Here is a 20145-nt window from a genome sequence, read left to right on the forward strand (position 1 = left end):
CATCCTTTATTGCATATCTGTATACAGTGCCTGGCACAAACAGTGAGTAACCAATCACTGACTGGGGCATCTAGACATTACTGCAATGTAAATTAGTTGTCCGATCATACGGTATCTTAGAGCCGATCAGTAACTGAAGCCAGGGTCACTGCTATATGTCCAGGTATTGTTGCTATGATTAAGGGACTGTGAAATGCTATAGAGCCCAAACCAACTTGGCAGGAACCTTTTGAGCTTCTCAAGCCTTTTGGGTCATTTTATATTTATAGTTTTTATATCTAAGAGGAAATAAAGGATACTGTATGGCCCCAATAAAAAAAGTGAATAGAGGGTGCTGCTTGAGATATAATAATGACACTTAGTATTTAGAATGAAGATTACTTTGTCTTTAGAAGCTCAGAGTATAGAGAAGTGCGTGGAGGTGTCCTGAAGCCTCTGGGAGTATACTGATGTAAGTAACTCCTGAACTTAGTAGTCGGCACTTGCATTAGGAACTTTTGGGCGGCATTTTAAGTGATTTAGTTTTGTACAACAGTAGCTGAATCTTTCCTTTTACATCAGTGTCCTTAAAAGAACACATTATTTAAGATTTTGTTATCTTTTTCTGGTACATACAGCAGCTCATGTTACAACCCATCAGCAATTAATCCAATCACTCTGCATTGCTAATCAAATCACTCTGTGTAAATCCAGTGTTGTTTTGATGTGCAGTTGCTCTCACTCATGCTAGGCTGTTTCGAGTGAAATAATCACTATCAACTTTGTCTGTAAAACTTTTGTTGGTCAGGGGTGTGAAAAAGAACACACCCCCGACTGACATAAGTTATATTGACAGAAGTGCTTGTGTGGACAGTCCTATGTTGGCAGGAGATGCTCTCCCGCCGACATAGCTACCGCTGCTCATTGGGGGTGGTTTAATTATGTCAGTTGGAGAATTATGTCAATTGCCGTAGAGTGGCTACACGGGAGTCCTTACAGCAGTGCATCTGCAGTGGTACAGCTGTGCCACTGTAAGATGTCTAGTGTAGACATAGTCTACCTTGAGTGTACTAACTTAAGCTACAGTTACAGTGAAGACAAGCCCTCAGAGAAACACTTGTAGCATGACCCTGAGAGAAAGCTACAAGACAGATTTTGGGGTAGAGTAGTGGCTGGAAAAAGAGTAAGAATATTGAACAAGGAAACTGTATCGTGTTTGATTCCAACTATGTTCAGAGAAACAGGACTTTATCTACATTCTTTGTAAATAAACAGGATTGTGTCAAAGAAATATTTGACTTTCATTAATTTCTCCTCCTAGTGGAAACAGCCCACAAGACTCCGACTAATGGCTAACTGCTTGGGTGAAAGGGGGCAACAATTGTAATTACCTGATATTTAATAATATATCTTATTTTGTATATCAAGTATGATCTGTATTTACAATGAATAATACAATTTGAGTGAACATTTTCAGTAAATTGTCTCCAACCTGTTCATGCTGGGAATCTAGATCCTGTCTCTTCATCTGTATTTGTGGAAGGCCTCATTAGCAGCTTAATATTGTGGTTCCATTGTACTGAGGGCAGGAGGTGAGGAGCTTGTAAATAGGAGCCACACCCATTCATGCCACTGAATTTAGTTCTGTGGGGGGCTGCTGTGCAGTGCGATTTGGGAGACAAGCATGGATTGGGGCTTAGCTATTGGGAATGTCTTTATGCGGATCCACTGGCCGTTTCCCCTGCAGAGCAAGTAATAGGAGCTAGTGAAGTCATTGGTGCTATATAGAATATTAGTTTTTAAATAGTTCCAAAGCTTTAGTTCCCAAACTTGACACAGTCTCCTGCAACCTTAGGTATAATGAAGCTAGGGATTCCACTGGAGTTTTGATACTTGGGAACTGGTCTCCCCTTAATAACTGGATAGATGATAACTTGAAGGTTGGTTTCTGTTTATAAGCCCAAAGTACAATTATTACCAAGTTAATACTTATAAGCCTCAAGTAGTTTATGTAATGTGCAGTGCTGAGGAAGAGCCCGTGGTCATGGTACATGTAGGTAACAATGACATGGGGGCCTGGAGGCCAAATTTAGGCTGTTAAGTAAGAGATTGAAATCCAGGTCCTCCATGGTAGCATCCTATGAAATGCTTCCAGTTCCACACACAGGGTCAGTCAGACAGGCAGAATTGCAGGGTCTCAATTCATGGATGAGACAATGGTATTGGGAGGAGGAATTTAGGCTTATTAGGAACTGGGGAAACTTTTGGGAAAGGAAGAGCCTATACAGAAAGGATGGGCTCCACCTAAACCAAAATGGAATCGGATTACTGACATGTAAAATTAAAGGTTGCAGAGAAGATTTTAAACTAAGGGCTGGGGGAAAGCCAACAGATGTGGAAGAGCATGCAGTTTGGGTGGAAACATCCCATAGGGATGAATTTGCTAAAGGGGGGACTCTGTATATTAGTAAAGAAGATGTACAGGTAGGAACTGAAGAGAAACAGTTGAACAAAAAACAGCCCCATTCAGTTACGTCACAACTAAATACTCACTCATTTTATAAGTGTTTTGCATACAAGTGCTATAAGTCTAAATACTAAGATGGGTGAACTTGATTGCCTGATATTAAATGAGAATTTTGATATAATAGGTATCACTGAAACTTGGTGGAATGATGATAATCAATGGACATAGTAATACGAAATATATAGGAATGACAGAGTAGGTTGTGTTCATGGGTGTGGCATTTTAAAGAAAGTATATAGTCAAATACAGTAAAAATCTTAAATGAATCAAACTGTACCATAGAATCTCTGGGGATAGAAATTCCATGCTTGAATAATAAGAATATAGCAGTAGGAATATACTACTGACCAGGATGGCGATAGTGATTGTGAAATGGTCAGGTAGATTAAAGAGGCTACAAAAACAAAAAACCCAATAACAATGTGGGATTTCAGCCAGCCCCATATTGACCGGGTATACGTCACCTCAGGAAGGGATGCAGAGTTAAAATTTCTAAATACCATTACAGGCTGCTTCTTGGAGCAGCTAGTCCTGGAACCCACAAAGGGAGGGGCAGTTCTTGGTTTAATTCTAAGTGCATCACAGGATGTGGCCCAAGAGGGGAATATAGCTGAACTGCTCAGTAATAGCGACCATAATGTAATTAAATTTAAACATCCTATGGGGGAAAAATACCAAAGAAACCCTCTGTAGTAGCATTTAACTTCAAAAAGGAGAACAAAATTGAGGAAGCTAGTTAAACAGAAATTAAAAGGAACAGTCACAAGAGTGAAATGTCTGCAAGCTGCATGGAAACTATTTAAAAACACCATAATAGTGGCTCAAACTAAATGTATACCCCCAAATAAAAAGAGGACCAAAAAAGTGCCATTATGTTTAAACAGAGTAAAAGAGACAGAGGTAAAAAGACATCCTTTAAAAATTGGAAGTCAAATCCTAGTGAGGAAAGTAGAAAGAAGCATAAACTCTGGCTAGTCAAGTGTAAGTATAATTAGGCAGGCCAAAAAAGAATTTGAAGAGCAAATAGCAAAAGGCACAAAAACTAACAGCAATTTTTTTAAAAATACATCAGAAGCAGGAAGACTGCCAAGCAATCAGTGGTGCCACTGGGTGCTCAAGATGCTAAAGGAGCACTCGAGGAAGAAAAATCCATTGCAGAGAAGCTAAGTAAATTCTATAGACTATGTGAGGGAGATTTGCACATCTGAGCAAGTCTTTTTAGGTGACAGATCTAAGGAACTGTCCCAGATTGAGGTGTCAGTAGAGGATGTTTTGGAACACAATGAAACAGTAATAAGATCCCAGAACCAGATGGTATTTACCCAAGAGTTCTGAAAGAACTCAGATATGAAATTGCACAACTAACTGTGGGATGTAAACTGTTGCTTAAATCAGCTTCTGTATCAGATGATTGGTGGATAGCTAACGTGATGATGATTTAAAAAAAAAAAGTGTTCCAGAGGCAATCCTGGCAGTTTCAGGTCAGTAAGCCTAACTTCAGTACAAGGCAAATTGGTTGAAACTGTAGTAAAGAATAGAATTATCAGATACATAGGATGAACATGATAGGTTGAATCAAAATTCTACATGGCTTTTGTAGAGGGGAAACCATGCCTCACCAATAGATTAGAATTCTTCAAGTGTGTTAACAAGCATGTAGTCAAGGGTGATCCAGTTGAAATAGTGTACTTGGACTTTCGGAAAGCCTTTAACAAGGCCTTATACCAAAGGCTCTTAAGCAAAGTAAGGAGTCATGGCAGAAGAGGGGAAGGTCCTCGCATGGATTAGTAACTGGTTAAAAGATGGGAAACAAAGGGTAGGAATAAATTGTCACTTTTCACAATGGAGAAAAGTAAATAGCAGGGTTCCCCAAAGATATGTACTGGGACCTGTGCAGTTTAATTTTTCATAAATGATCTGGAAAAAGAGGTGAACAATGAGGTGGAAAAATTTGCAGATGATACACAATTACTTATAGTTAAGTCCAAAGCTGACTAAGAGTTACAAAGGGATCTCACACAACTGGGTGATTAGGCAACAAAATGGCAGATGAAATTCGTTAAGTGCAAAGTATTGCACATTGAAAAACTTAATCCCAACTGTACATACAAAACGATGGAGTTTTAATTTAGCTGTTACCACTTGAGAGAGAACTTGGAGTCATCATGGATAGTTCTCTGAAGACATCTGCTCAGTGTACAGCAGCAGTCAAAAAAGCTAACAATGTTAGGAACCATTTGGAAAGGGATAGATAATAAGACAGAAAATATCATAATGCCACCATATAAATCCACGTAGTATGCCCATACCTTGAATACTGCATGTTGCCAAAGACCCGGAGCGAGTGAAGGACCCGCCGTCGAAGACCCGGAGCGCCACCAGGTGAGTAAAACTTAAAAAGGCGCCGGCGCGGGGCCTGATTTGGGGGAATCGGCCTAAAGCCAGCCCTGATAATAGGTAATCATGTAATTAAAGAACACACAAGGGGACTGAATTAAGGTTGCCTGGGAAACCTGAATTCTGGCATTTCCTAACCTTTGTGTGTAATTTTTAGGTTTAAAAAAAAAAAAAAAAAGCAAACTGAAAAAACAGAAATTCCTGCATGTGACATCATATTGACACCTACATGAGTCAACTGCAGGGTTGGAACCTTTAGATCAGGGGTAGTCAATTATTTTTTGTCAAGGTCCAAATTTCTTGGTCAAGATATAGTCAAGGTCCAGACTGCAGAGAAACATTTTTCACAGCTCAGTAACAATGATGATGATTAGGGCTGTCAAGCAATTAAAAAAAATTGTGATTAATTGCATGGTTAAACAATGATAGAATACTATTCATTTAAATATTTTTGGATGTTTTCTACATTTTCAAATATATTGATTTCAGTTACAACACAATACAAAGTGTACAGTGCTCACTTTATATTTTTGATTACAAGTATTTTCACTGTAAAAGAGCAAAAGAAATAGTATTTTTCAGTTCACCTCATACAAGTACTGTAGTGCAATCTCTTTATCATGAAAGTTGAACTTACAAATGTAGAATTACGTACAACAAAACCTGCATTCAAAAATAAAACAGTGTAAAATTTTAGAGCCTGCAAGTTCTGTCCTACTTCTTGTTCAGCCAATTGCTCAGATAAACAAGTTTGTTTACATTTGCAGGAGATAATGTTGTCGGCTTCTTGTTTACAATGTCACCTGAAAGTGATAACAAGCATTCTCATGGCACCGTTGTAGCCAGCGTCACAAGATATTTATGTGCTAGATGCGCTAAAGATTCATATGTCCCTTCATGCTTCAGCCACCATTCCGGGGACATGCGCCCATGCTGATGACAGGTTCTGTTTGATAACAACAATCCAAAGCAGTACAGATCGACACATGTTCATTTTCATTATCTGAGTCAGATGCCACCAGCAGAAGGTTGATTTTCTTTTTTGGTGGTTTGGGTTCTGTAGTTTGTGCATCAGAGTGTTGCTCTTTTAACACATCTGAAAGCATGCTCCACACCTTGTTCCTCTCAGATTTTGGAAGGCATTTCAAATTCTTAAACCTTGGGTCGAGTGCTGTAGCTTTCTTTAGAAATCTCACATTGGTATGTTCTTTGTTTTGTGAAATCTGCAGTGAAAGTGTTCTTTAAATGAACAACATGTTCTGGGTCATCATCCAAGACTGCTATAACATGAAATATATGGCAGAATGCGGCTAAAACAGAGCAGGGGACATACAATCTCTCCCAAGGAGGTCAGTCACAAATATAATTAATGCATTATTTTTTTAACGAGCATCATCAGCATGGAAGCATATCCTCTGGAATGGTGGCTGAAACATGAAGGAGCATACGAATGTTTAGCATATCTGGCATGTAAATACCTTCCAATGCCAGCTATAAAAATACCATGCAAATGCCTGTTCTCACTTTCTGGTAAAAAGAAAAGGAGTACTTGTGGCACCTTAGAGACTAACCAATTTAGGGCTGGGTTCAATATCTAGGGGATTCACTCCAATAACACAATGCAAACCGGCTTGAGCCCCCATCCAGTGACCTGGGACAAATATATACCACCCCCGCTGGCCGCCTCCAAGAGGCAATACTTCCCCTCTCGCAAGCACATAGTCTGAGTGTAGCAAAAAGCCTTTTAATAACAGAGAGAAACAATGTGGCATTATGTTGGGGAAACACCACCAACAGGATTCATAACACAACCCATGAGCAAAAAACCCACGCCAAGCAAATTGGGGCATGCCCTTTCCTTTGGTTCTTGAGTCCAGCAACCCGAAATCACCCAAAGTCCCAAAAGTCCAATGACCCAAAAGTCTCTGTCCCTGGTCAGGGCAGCCCCAGACTTTGAAAGTTTATCTGCAGAGCTTTACCTCCCAACCTGGGTGGAGATTTGGGGGGGGGGGAAAGAGAGGTAAGGGGCACCTTACATGATCTGAAGCTGACCACCCCACAGCTCCATAGGCCTTCGCTCCGCTCCGCCAGCTGCCCCACGAACTGCTTCGCTCCGCTCCACTCCCCACAAGCAGCTCCCGCCGTCCCACAAACTGCTCCACCAGCCGGTCCACGAACTGCTCCGCATCCCACAAGCCACTCCCGCCATCCTATGAGCTGCTCCATCAGCCTGTCCACAAGGCACTCCAGCCATCCCGCAAACTGCTCCACAATATATCTTCAGGCTCCCCTGCTACTTAATACAATGCTCAGTGATTTCAGCTCTTAGTCAGTTCAGCTCTTTGGTGACTTCAGCTTGTCATAGGGGAGCCTCAATGCTGGCACACCATTAGCCCAAAATGAGCTCAACAGCCTGTAACTAGACTCCTAATGGAATCAAAATTAGCTCTGATATTCCACAGTGGAGAGAGGAGGAAGTGCAATTAGCATGTAAGGCCCTCACCCAGGGGCCCATGCCACCAAGTATTAATACTTGTCCCCAGCCTCTCTCAATTCACAGAGTTTTGGAACCCATGACCCTTGCCTAGCGAGTGCTGCTTAGTTGATGGTGAGTCCCTCCATCATAACAAAAGGCCAAGTACAGTTCCAAGCACAGTTCCCATAATCAGGGTAATAACAATTTATTCTTCCTGCCCCAATAACAGAGCCAAAGTGACCATTTGGGCAGCTATGGCCTCATTCTAGGCGGGTTGGGTGTGCCTATGCAAATGAGATCGGCCCCTGAAGTTCTTTTCCACAACTTGCCACACCTCACCACCAGATGTCAGGGTGGAGCTCATCGTGACACTGCTTACATATATATTTACCTGCTACTGTATTTTCCATTCCATGCATCTGATGAAGTGGGTTCTAGCCTATGAAAGCTTATGCCCAAATAAATTTGTTAGTCTCTAAGGTGTGCGACAAGGACTCCTCGTTTTTTTTGCTGATACAGACTAACACGGCTACCACTCTGAAACCTTATGAAGAATACTTACTGCTACCCCTACCCATAAAGTTGTATGTCTTTAATTGTTTTTACTCACCTTCTCTGTAAAAATACTATTTTCCACTAATGTACAGTGTTGATTACCTAGAACTAGATCAATGCAACTTGTAAGTTAAAATGCACTTTTGTTTATCTTAAACCTGCACATCAAAGACACTAAATGTTATTCTATATGACTGCACATTATATCTACAAACTATATATCTTTCTATAATTGCTGAAATTCTGTATCTTCAGCAGGCTCAAAATCAAAGATTATAACCATTTTTAACTGTTCACTGTCATTTGTTAAAAGTGATTCATGGTAGTACTGTCTGTGTGATTGTCTGCAAAGAATCTTAAAGAAGTGTATATCTGAAACAGCTTGTTCTAATTATGGATATTCAGTGATCCACTTTAAGAGTGAAAGACATTTCAATCAGTGTTTTTTTGCTATTCAAATTAGTAGCAATAATTTATTACAAATCCACTGATACTGGGCATGCAGCCTGCCTGTGCATGACCTTTGAACTGTTATGGAAGCTTGATTGAAGCAGAGAGTAAGATACAATGCTTTTAAAATTGCTGCAGGCCTATTTTTCCATCCTGCTGTTTTCAGATTGCTGAAGATCATATCAGAGCGCCACTCCTCAGAGGTTTTTCTTGATAACAAACTGAATTGAATTGTCTGTTCAAGTATAGCTTAAAGCAGTAGTTTACAAACTTTTTTTCTGGTGACCCAGTTGAAGAAAATTGTTGATACCTGTGACCCAACGGAGCCGGGGATGAGGGGTTTGGGTGTGGGAGGGGCTCAGGGCTGAGGCGGAGGGTTGGGGTGAGGACTGTGGGTGGGGATGAGGGGTTTGGGGTGCAGGAGGGGGCTCTGGGTTTGGAGGGGGCTCAGGGCTCAGGCAGGGGGTTGGGTGTGGGAGGGGGTCAGGGCTCTGGGCTAGGGGTGCAGGCTCTTGGGTGGGGCTGGGGATGAGGGGTGTGGGGTGCAAGAAGAGGCTCTGGGTTTGTGGGGGAGGGCTCAGGGCTGGGGCAGGGGATTGGGACATGGGGTTGGGGTGCAGGCTTACCTCAGGCAGCTCCTGGTCAGCGGCACAGCGGGGGTGCTAAGGCAGGCTTCCTGCCTGTCTTGACACCACGGACCGTGCTGCACCCCGGAAGCGGCCAGTAGGAGGTCTGGCTCCTAGGCAGAGGTGCGCAAGCGGCTCCGTGTGGCTTTCGCCTGCAGGCACTGCCCCCAAGCTCCCATTGGCCGGTTCTCAGCCAATGCGAGTGCAGAGCCAGTGCTCAGGGTGGGGGCAGCATGCAGAGCCCTGTGGTCCCACCGCCTAGGAGCCAGACCTGCTGCTGGCCGCTTCTGGGGTGCAGTGCAGTGTCAGAACTGGTAGGGACTAGCTTGCATTAGCCGGGCAGCACTGCCGATGGGATTTTTAACGGCCCTGTCAGTGGTGCTGATCAGAGCTGCCGTGACCCAGAGCCTTACAATCCATGACCCAGTACTGGGTCATGACCTGCAGTTTGAAAACCACTGGCCTAAAGATGTTATGAGCTTTCCACTCTAACTGCCATGAACCACAGTTCTGATCTCATTCAAGATGAATCCAAGATTAATAGATTTCTGGCAACTTTTTTTTGTTTTTTTTGTTAATAAAACAGCATTGACCTTGGCTGTTTTTTAGGGCTTGTTGGCTGGCTAAACAAGTTTTGTATTTGCTATCTTGAATGAATCAGTTGCAAAATGTTGGGGTTTTAATTGTGTTTATGCATTCATGTATTACTACATGATGGGTAAGGTATGTGCATGATATGTATATTGTAGCAGTTTGTTTTTGTTTCTGCAGTTATAATATTCTTCCAAACTGACAAACTCAAACTGACTTTGTGCCAAAAGGAAAATAAGCATGTTGGAGGGATAAAATACAACTCACTGTTTGTGGTATTAGTCCACCCACCCAGTGATCTGTAACAGGGGAGAGATCCTGGAGAACTATTTGACCTCCAAATGTGCCTGGGAGTTGCATGTAGAGCTTGCTGCTATTAGTATTCACAGCACTGGAACTGAAGATTTGGCAAGGAGTGTTCTGCTGATTCCTGAGGTCAATGCATTTTAGAAGGCATCCACATTTTGTGATAGTTTTGTTTTTAATAATAATTACAGTTTTTAGGGACCCCCCAGCGCTACACTCATTAAGAGGAAGAGAAAAGCTCTCAGAGGAGAAAGGAATGTAATAAAAAGGGAGAGGTTATAGGGGGAAAAAAGAGAGTAAGGGGGCTGTAGGAGTTAGGAGGGTTGGCCCAAAATTTTCTAACATCATTTGGAGTCAGAAATACTCTTGGGGGCATTTGTAATTAAATGGTACAGAAGAAGAAATTTCAAAATGCAAGTGTGGTTTCTGGTTGTGGTGTTTCAATGGAGGACATGTTCTGATTTATAGCAAATGGCAGATCAACTCTTTTAATAAATAAACAACTCCCCTATAATTCTACAGCTTTTCTTTTTTCCCTGATCTTGCTATTTCTTCTCTTCCATTTTTGTATATCCCTTTTCTCTTTTCTATACATTTCTTTCTCTCGCTTTTTAATTTGGCTGCCCTCTTCTGTTGTTTGGTTCCACACTGTTGTGATCCTTTTAGCCCCAGCCCCATTTCTATTCTTACTATTGTAACTAACCTTTATTTCCCACCACTTCCCTTTTTGGGTCACTACAAACATTAAGGTACATCAAACTCTGACATGTTCCTGGTAGATTGTCAGTTTTCCCAGAGTTCTAGAACCTTGTGGGTTCACAATAACCACTTGCACACATGTCTGTTATATAAAGGTTCTTTAGTGCCATTGGCCTAAGGAAAATAATGCAGTAACCCTAGGCATGAAGGATTACAGCTTATTGTAGTTAGTTATACATGCTGTAATTACTAGTTTAAACCCCTTGAAGCAGTCCAAGAAAAGGCGCACTGTTAATGCTGCTCTTAGAAACTCTTCAGGCCTGGGGTGCACCTTCCAGTCCATCCCTCTTTTGAGGGCAAAGTCTTTTTCTCCCCCCTTCAGTATCGGAGATCTGGATAGATTCCACCTCAAGTTTCCTTTCTTTCTTTTGGTACTGTTTCAGGAGTCTTTCTTGATTATCTTTTTCAATGTAGTGGTGTCCGTGCTTGAAGTCTCCTCCTGCAGGGCAATTATCAAACCACATCCCCCTGAACCTCAATTTGATATGTCCTCTTTTTACTGGGCTCTACTTCCTGTGTTCAAGGATAGGCAGTGTATTCAGCTTTGTCTCTTTAAGAAGTTCTTACTCTTAATTGTCTTCTATGATAGTTTCCAGTCTCTGGAACTCTTTTGTAGCAGCAGCATACTCTCATGCCACTATTTCTTTGAAGAGCATGAAGGGCTGGTCCACCTAACTGTTAATGCCTCTTAATCAGTTGTTTTCCATGTATCACTGCTACTCCCAAGGGCCTTGGCCCTGGTGTGATTACTTGAGTGACAGTTCGATGATTCAGTGTCCTGTAACCTTTAGATTTGTCACCTGCAGCAACTCAGCCACTTCTCAGATTCTAACCTCACCCACTCAGCTCCTTGAGATGCTAACTCTTAGTGGTTACAGACCTTCCACACAGCCTCCCACCTATGCTCTGCTCCTGGCTGGTAAGTTGTCTCTTCTGGAGCCGATTCTGGCTTTTCCCAGCTGCTCTTTTTAAAATACTGCCTCTCTAGGTGGCTGGCTTTTTGTCCATAACAGTTGACATGGGGTGGCTTATAAACTCACTTTTTCCTCCTCAGCTTTTCTTCACTAGCTCTACTGCCCAAAACAGCTGTTCTCTTATGGGTCCATTATCTGTCCTTTTCATCCCTTCTCAGTAGTTCTGCTGTTCTTAGTTGTCCTCTTGCCAGCACAGAGATCCTCAGTATGGTAGGGAAAAGCCCCAAAATTTGGAGAAGAGTTCAGTTGATGCTGGCTACTGTCTGCAAGAGATTTTTTCTTTCTGGAGCTTTTAAATGTTCTAGGAGGTATCGCCTGATAAAATAAATTTTGTTGGCCCAGTGGGAAGGTCTTCCAACCTCCCAAGCTAACCTTTAATGTTTTTAAGATAATTCTGGGGCTGGGGATAGTGATGAGTAGTGCAACAGTGGGTTTGCTACACAACTCTTCAGAGGGTGTGCAAAACTGTCTAAGTTCTTCAGTTTGGCAATATAGCAGCTGTAAGTGAGTTACTTATTACAATAATTGGGGTGTGAAAGAATGCGTCTGATCACAGCACATTTTCTCCTAAAGGATTCTTTGGCACTTCCTCATACTCTTACCGTGTCCCGAATTTCTCTCTGGTTTAATGTTTTATGTTAGAAAAAACGGTTACCAAATGGTCTGGATTACATTTTTAATGCAAAACAACATATGTGAGCTTTTGGGCAGGAGGGAGGGATCCATAGCCACTATAATGCTGTGTAAAGTTTGAAAGCTACATTTTTTTTTTCCTCCATACAGCCTTCCAGATCTTCTGCCATGGTCAGTTGCTTGCATGTGTTGTCAGACATTTCAAATGCAGAGCCTGATTCTGCTTCCTACACAACTGTCAGTGATGTATGAGAGAAAGAGTGATCTGGAGTTTGAGCTGGGACCTCTGAGTCTGATCTCTGTGGTCTTGGGCAACTCACTTAACCCTTCTTTGTCATCGTTTCCCCAGAAAGGATGGTAATGTCTACCTCAAAGGGGAAGTGTTCAGACTGGCTAATATTAACTGATGAAAACTTTAAAAAAGGAAATACTGGATAGATGCTAAATGTTATCAGTCAGTGGGAGTATTGCTATGTAAATGAGTGTTGGATCATTCCCTTTATTGGGAATATTGGGCAGTAAGGATCCTTGCCCTGTGGGGTACTGACCATCTATCTGAGGTTCATATATGGCCGCTGTTCCCATAGTATATGAACACCTCACAGCCTTTAATGTATTTTTCCTCATAACATCCATGTGAGGTAGGGAAGTGCTATTATTCCCATTACAGACGGTGAACTGAGGCACAGAGAGACTAAGTGGTCCTTGCCCAGTGTCACACAAGAAGTCTGTGTCAGAACAGGATATTGGACTTGGGTCTCCTAAGGCCCAGGCTAGCACCCTGATCACTGGAGTGTCCTTTGTTTCTATTCCATGTGCAATTCCCATTGACTTTGTACCCTGTTCTAGTTCAGTTTGCAATTTGATTATTTGGTATAAATATCGCACACAAGAAAACTGCTGCATAAAATGTACAGAACTTTTCCTGGGAACAATTCAAGGAGCCAATAAATATAAAGAAATTGCAATACATTCAATACAGAGGAGCTTTGGGCCCAGTCCCGCATTGAGTTCCATGCAGATGCAGGGTCTGCCCATGCTGAGCAAACTGCAAGATCATGCCTTGCTGTACATAAGATGACTTGTTTCCATTATAGTTCTATATCTATATCTATCCATTTATATTTTGTAGGTTCAAATAGTTACCCAAACACATAGCAAGGGGGACCCAAAACAAATGGTAAGAAACAGTAAATTCTTTTTATAAAAGATGATGTATAACTGATACCATCATGTAGTTAGTAACTTCAATTAAAAAAATCTATGTAGGCAGATATTTCCTTATAGACAAACAACACAAGTAACAAAAATGTAAACAGGATTTTTCTGACATAAAAATATGAAAAATTTGAATCTAGTAATAAAAAAAAAATCCCAAATTAACCTATTACAGTGACAATTACACCATGCTTCTTTACTGTTTGAACTGATTGTTCTTTGTGTCGTTCCCATTCCTCATCATCTTTGTCCTGCTCAAATGTTTCTGGATAAATTGGCAGCTTGTCTTTTGGGCACTCCTCATAATAACTTCGGACATATTTTCCAACATACCACCCTTTGTATTCCTCGGGCATTTTGCATTCTAGGCCTGTGTAGTGAACATTGTAGTGATGCTCTAACCAGTAGAAAAGGTAATGAATGTTGTAATCACATCTCCAAGGGTTCTCTCTCAGCCATAATATTTTCAAAAAGTATAGGTCTTCTAATACTCCATATTCAAAATTTTGCAGTGTGTTGTTTGATAAATCAAGCTCCTCTAAGTTAAAGAGTCCTGAAAAAGCAGCTGGTCAATTAAAAAAACAAGTTATTGAAATGTAGAATTGATAGAATAAAAGAGAAAAATATGCTTGTAACAGGGAAAACATTCTCAAATTAATGTGGATTAAACAGTATTCTTATATACATTGGTCAAAAATCACTGGTTTATATTTTTTATTAAAAGGCTACCATAAAGGCTTCTTGTAAATTGAAACATAAAAGTGTGGATCTACTCTGAGAAGTGGCATGTAAACCTTCACAATGGTTCTGGTGTATTCAAAGTCACTTGCACTTAATTTACTGAGAAATATAAATTTTCTCTGCTTGTTTGCTCCTGTTAGCACAGTAGAGATAACACAGCAAAGAGCCGGTGAGCTGGAATCTAATTGTGCATCATGAGAGAATTGTTCCAGTAATCAGTTAGATTGGTGCCACATCCATTATTACCAGTAATATAGGTTCTGCAGGCCAAATCAGAAATTCACTGACATCTCTGCAACTCCACTGTCTTCAAATTGTACTCAGGCCTTGACTACGCACACGGTTGTACAGCTTTAACTATAATGGCAACAGGGCTGCCCAAGTGAAATGGAGACTGGTCTGTACACAGATTTTGTGCTGGTATAACTATTTTGGCTACGTTTCAGAGTAACAGCCGTGTTAGTCTGTATCCGCAAAAAGAACAGGAGTACTTGTGGCACTTTAGAGACTAACAAATTTATTAGAGCATAAGCTGTAGCCCACGAAAGCTTATGCTCTAATAAATTTGTTAGTCTCTAATGTGCCACAAGTACTCCTGTTCTTATTTTGGCTAGGGGTATGATATTTTGGGGGCTGAAATAGCTATACTGGTTATAATAGCATTCCTAATGTGGACACAGTTGTTCTGGTATAAAGGTGCTTTATGCTGGTATAATTTATGCCCCTTTTCATATGGGAATAAGCAAAACACTTTTATACTGGTATAACTATGCCCACACAAGGGGGAGTTGTACCACTTTATACCAGTAGAGCTGTACAACTTTTGTGTGTAGGCAGGCAAAACAATAGACTTGTGGAGATATCAGTAAATGCCTGATTTGGCCTATCTATTACTGGTAATAATTATGAGAAAGATAATCTAATTTCACTGCTAATTCCCACCCAGGTTAAGTCTGCAAGGCTGCTAGTTAGAAAAAAATCTATTTATAAACTGAGTAAATTTGATAGGGAGCCAATTAGAGACAATAAACATGGCCATTTTTATAGAGTCACATTTCAGAGAAAAGCCCATCCTTTAAATAAACCCACTTTGTGGTCATTATATAGCACAGGTCTTAGTTTAAGGAGTCTAGCAATATATTATTTTTGACCTCTTAAACACTATTTTATTGATGTCACTATTGTTCACTCTTACTAAGCTTCCAGAATGCTACAGCAGCCTACTCTTTGTTTGTGTTCCTTACTTCTGTCTCCTGCCTGATTCTGACTGTTTTCATCATATAAAAATAGCCTACAATATTTTGCATTATATCAAAGCCATTTTGAGATCTAATAATATAACAAAGTATCAAATTTCATTAACTTTTTCAGTCTCTATATTATAGTGACTCCTATAATTTAAAAGCAGCCATATAAACTTAAGCCAAATTTGGTCAGATTTGGCAAGTAGTGTTTAAAGATATATTTAATTACATAACATTTGGGGACTGATTAGTCTTCAGTCCCAAAAATTCTATTTTTGCCCCTTTTCTGCTTAAAATTAAGAGTACACCAAAATCCATGCTCGCTACATTGACTTCATTGGGGTTTCCCAAGATGCATGTCCGCACAGTTTGGCTCTATAAAATCAATGCATCTGAGGGCAGAATTTGGCCCAACCTGTTAAGTTTTCTGATCTTCTAGATTTTTCTAAATGAGAAAAATCTATATATATGATAAAGACGTAGCCAATGCTAATAATTAATAAAGCACACAGTTTACTATTTGTATAAATATATAAAGTTGTTCTTACCAGGATCTATGTAAACTATTCCATTACTGCTAAGGTTTAATATCTTCAGTTCATTAACATCTTCAAACTCCTTGGCTTGTAGTTGGTTGATTTTGTTGTTAGATAAATCGAGTTTAACAGTATCTGGAGGTATGTTACCTGGAACTTTCTTTAACTCTTAAAAAAAAAAAAAATTAAAAGATGGATGTTTTATCATCTGTAGATTATCTCTACCGCTTGCAGGTCACTGTAAGAGCAATTTGTGCCAGGATGTAAAGATGACCTGTGTTCCTTGCATTTAAAGATAGATCGGGGTGTAACTCTCAGAAGAATAAAATTTGGAAAGTACCTACTAAGCATCTGGGAAAACAGAAATACCTTGCATCTTTCTACCTCCTTTTCTGCTCCTTCTGTTCATCTAGCACTGACCACCCCGGGTCCATTCTCAGTCTTTTTACACTGTTAATGTGAAAGTTATTTCTCATGCAGCTCCTGTTAACTGGAAGAGCCTAACATGACTGTCTATTTTACATTTCATCTGAAATAATTTCTCTTCTTTATGCTAGTACATAGTAATATCTCTTCCTATGCTTTAAATTTTTATTTTAACTTGTATACAGCTAAATAATGCAGTTACAATGCCATACAAACTACGGCCTTGATTGTAGTGCACTTCCTCACCTAAATTAAACCAGTGGGGCTACTTGTGTGAGTAGGTGTTCACCACTGTGAGAAAATGTTCCAGAATCAGACCCTAGTATACTGTATTGTACCATTTGTTCCACGCTACCAAAAGTAGATGTGTTCTAAGTATTAACAGCAGTGAAAATAGTATAGTTACTACCCTTATGTAAAGTGCTGAGGCATTTCTAGGCTTTTTATATCTATCTATGCAAAATATATGGCTCACCATTACTATGTTACCTGAGCATCTCACAATCTTTAATATATTTATCCTCACAACATCACTATGCGGTAGGGAAGTACTATTAATCTTGTTTTACAGATTGGGAACTAAGTGACAAAGAGTCCAAGTGATTTACCCAAGGTCACATAGAAAGGCTGTGTCAGAAAAGGACATTGGACTTGGATTTACCAAGTCCAGGGCTAGTGCCCTAGGCACTAGAGTGTCCTTCCTTCAATGAGCTAAATTCTGCTTAGACAGACTTCTTACTCCCTGACTTCTTTTAAGATCTGTTGCATAGCCCACGTAAGGAGCAGGTGGAATTTCAAACCCTGCTTTCAAAGGAGTATATGCTGGCTACATGGTACCCCAAAAATTGTGGGGAGGCTGTGCAAGGAAGATCCAAAGCTATAGCTTTAACACCTAATACACTACATAGAGTGAGAAGGAAATAATGTGTCCCAAGAAAAGATTTAGCAATGTGCCTTTGAGGCATAGAAAACTAGTAGTGCTAGAGGATGCACTTTTAAAATATATACCTTTGTTGGCAGGCACTCTGATTTTTTTTTTTTTTTTATCAAGAGCTAGTTCTATATATATTTTGGGGGAAAAAACATTTTGTTTTGGTGGACATGATGACGTTGTTTAAGAAGTGTTTCAGAGTAACAGCCGTGTTAGTCTGTATTCGCAAAAAGAAAAGGAGTACTTGTGGCACCTTAGAGACTAACCAATTTATTTGAGCATGAGCTTTCGTGAGCTACAGCTCACTTCATCGGATGCCACTGTGCATGCCTAGGGGCAGATCCTTAGCAGATGTAAATTGTTAGAGTTCCATTGACTTTGGAGCTCTGACAGTATAACTAGCTAAGGATCTGCTCCAGTGTCATTACTTTTCTTAATGGTTTATCAACCCAGAGGTTCAGCTTACTTCTTATGGTTTCCCAGAGACTGTTTCTGAGTGTTTAATGGAAGAACTGTATCATATCAGACTTATTTATCTAGTTCTATTGAGATACTGTAGTATCATTATTTCTAACAACGTTTTAAGATCCATATTATAGTGGGTTTTTGTAATATCTCCAAAATTTCCACTGAAATTTGATCATCTACATGGAAAAATGTTTTCTTATCATACTTTGACACTGAACCAGTTTGTGTCTGAGTTCAACAGCACTAACTTTAAAATCAGTGAGATAAAGAGAGTGAAAAACAAAAACAAAACCCTAACAGCATTGTGCATATTTATTGCAGATGTGACCTACACCCATTTGATTTGAAGTAAACCTCAGAGTCCTTTTTTATATGACTCTGTCAATCCTGCTCTGACTGCTATTTTCTGTGATCTTTGGGTGAAGTAATGATATAGCCTTTTCTCAATACCTGTGAGGGAAATTTCAACTTTAAATCTGAAAATTAAGGATAAAAAGTAATATATTGCTCCCACTAGTAGCCTTGCATGGAGTCGGGGGAAATTTGGAGAGGAGGATATAACAGCAAGAAGGGAGGTTAGAAAGGGAGAGGTCTGAACTTTCTAGCCGTTTGTGTATTGCAAAAAGCACCCAAAATGTGTTGGGATGTTAAGAATGAAGTAGGCCCATTTCCATCTGGTATAATAGGATAATGAGGTCCTATCTCTTATTGTTTGAAAAGCTACTTGAAGACAGTACCTTTCAGGTACCAGTAATTTGTCTATGCGTGATATCACAACTCCTTCTCTTGTGAAATGACCTACACTAAAGACAGTAAGCAAGACACAACCTGGAGCCTTTATAATCTAGTAGGCCAGCATATAGAAACAAACACTCCCAATTTAGTCTGGAGACTCCTGATTTTCATGTGAAGCCACAGACAGAATTTATTTGGAGACTTGATGCATCAAAGGGTTTGGTTTTGTTTGTTGTTGTTTTTTAAAGGAAAGACTTGGGTAATACTGGCCACTTAAATACTTAGATAGCTAAGAACCTCATGATTATTTTACAATAACATAATGCAAAATCACATAGGATGACATGTTGCTGCAACCAGGAGGAATCTCAGTTTTATACTCTGAAAAGTTGACAAATCCAGTATATCACTGATTTGGTGAGTGCCTGTTTAGGAAAAAAGACCCTGACTATATACACATTTTACAAAGTCTTCATCGTGCGCTTCCTCCATCATTGGCCTTAAGGCACTTTTCTAAGGGGCAGAGACCTGTCCAGCCCCTTATCTAATGTATTCATGCCTTCTTTGGGGTGTGGAGCACTCCTGGCATTGCTAGTCAGCCTACCCACCTGTTGTAAGTTGTTTGGGTTAAACCTTGTTAGGGTTTGTGCGTAACTTCTGTCTTTCATTTAGGATGAATGTAAGAAAGTGACTGAAATAATAGCAGCCTCCAAACCCAAATCATAGGCAGGTGTCTGCAACTAAAATAAAGCGAAATGCATGGCTGCCCAGAAATTTCAATGAACTGGGCAGAGGGGCTTGCTAGGTATTGCCTGACCAGAGGTATAAGTGTGTGTTTAAGTAAGAGAAGCAGGAAACATTACACAGAGAAGGACACAGCTGGAGCCTAGACAAGCAATGTGTCTGAATCTGAAAGAAGCCTACAGAGGCGGCTTCTGTGTCAAGTGCTGGTTAAAGAGGCTTGGAACCGTAAGCAAAGAAACTGACCCTTATCGTTTAGTTCCTCCTGTGTCCAGAGAAGCAGAGCTATGTACAGTCTTTATAAATAAACAAGACTGCATTAAAGAAATACCTGACTCTATTAGCAATTTCTCATCCTAACTGGAACAACCCTGAATTTGACTAACCATTTGGGTAGAAATCCACGGAACTTTGTGGTCGCCTCTTAAAGGGTATGTGGGGGTAGCGGCTCCGTGTACTTCTGCTACATCCTTATGGAGGGGCAGATATAATAACACACATTTTTAAATAGCCAAAAAAGCCCACGAAACCCCAACCAAGAGTTGACCATACTGCGAGGCTTCAGGCAGCTTGAAGGAAGAAGTCACAGTGCCATGGTGCCTGTATTCTCCTGTTCCTAAGAATTTTGAGTCCATTCAAGCAGATACTCAACTCAGATAAAATCATCTCAAATCAAATTTGCTCCCCTCTGCATAACTTATACAGAGAGGATGCTATGGCCTAAAGTATCAGCCTGGAAGTTCAGCATTCACTCTGATTTTCTCATATTTGTATATTTATACCAGGTGCCTGTCTTTGTTCAGTAGTAATGTTTACTGGAGCCATAAAGAGT

General features: G+C 40.3%; 2 protein-coding genes across 2 annotated transcripts in view; one reads left to right on the forward strand and one right to left on the reverse strand.

Annotated features, from left to right (window-relative positions):
- The window catches only part of FBXL13 (F-box and leucine rich repeat protein 13), a 177214-nt gene that overhangs the window by 56515 nt on the left and 100554 nt on the right, over positions 1 to 20145 (forward strand). The window lies entirely within an intron of this gene.
- LRRC17 (leucine rich repeat containing 17) overlaps positions 10922 to 20145 on the reverse strand; it is a 28431-nt gene continuing 19207 nt past the window's right edge. The window contains exons 3-4 of the mRNA XM_074942534.1: positions 16025 to 16180; positions 10922 to 14056 (exon numbers count right to left, since the gene is read on the reverse strand). Coding sequence (XP_074798635.1) covers positions 13653 to 14056; positions 16025 to 16180 — 560 coding nt within the window. The 3' untranslated portion in view covers positions 10922 to 13652. The remainder of the gene's footprint in view (positions 14057 to 16024; positions 16181 to 20145) is intronic.

Source organism: Natator depressus, chromosome 1, assembly GCF_965152275.1.
Source record: "Natator depressus isolate rNatDep1 chromosome 1, rNatDep2.hap1, whole genome shotgun sequence".
Classification (NCBI taxonomy): domain Eukaryota; kingdom Metazoa; phylum Chordata; order Testudines; family Cheloniidae; genus Natator; species Natator depressus.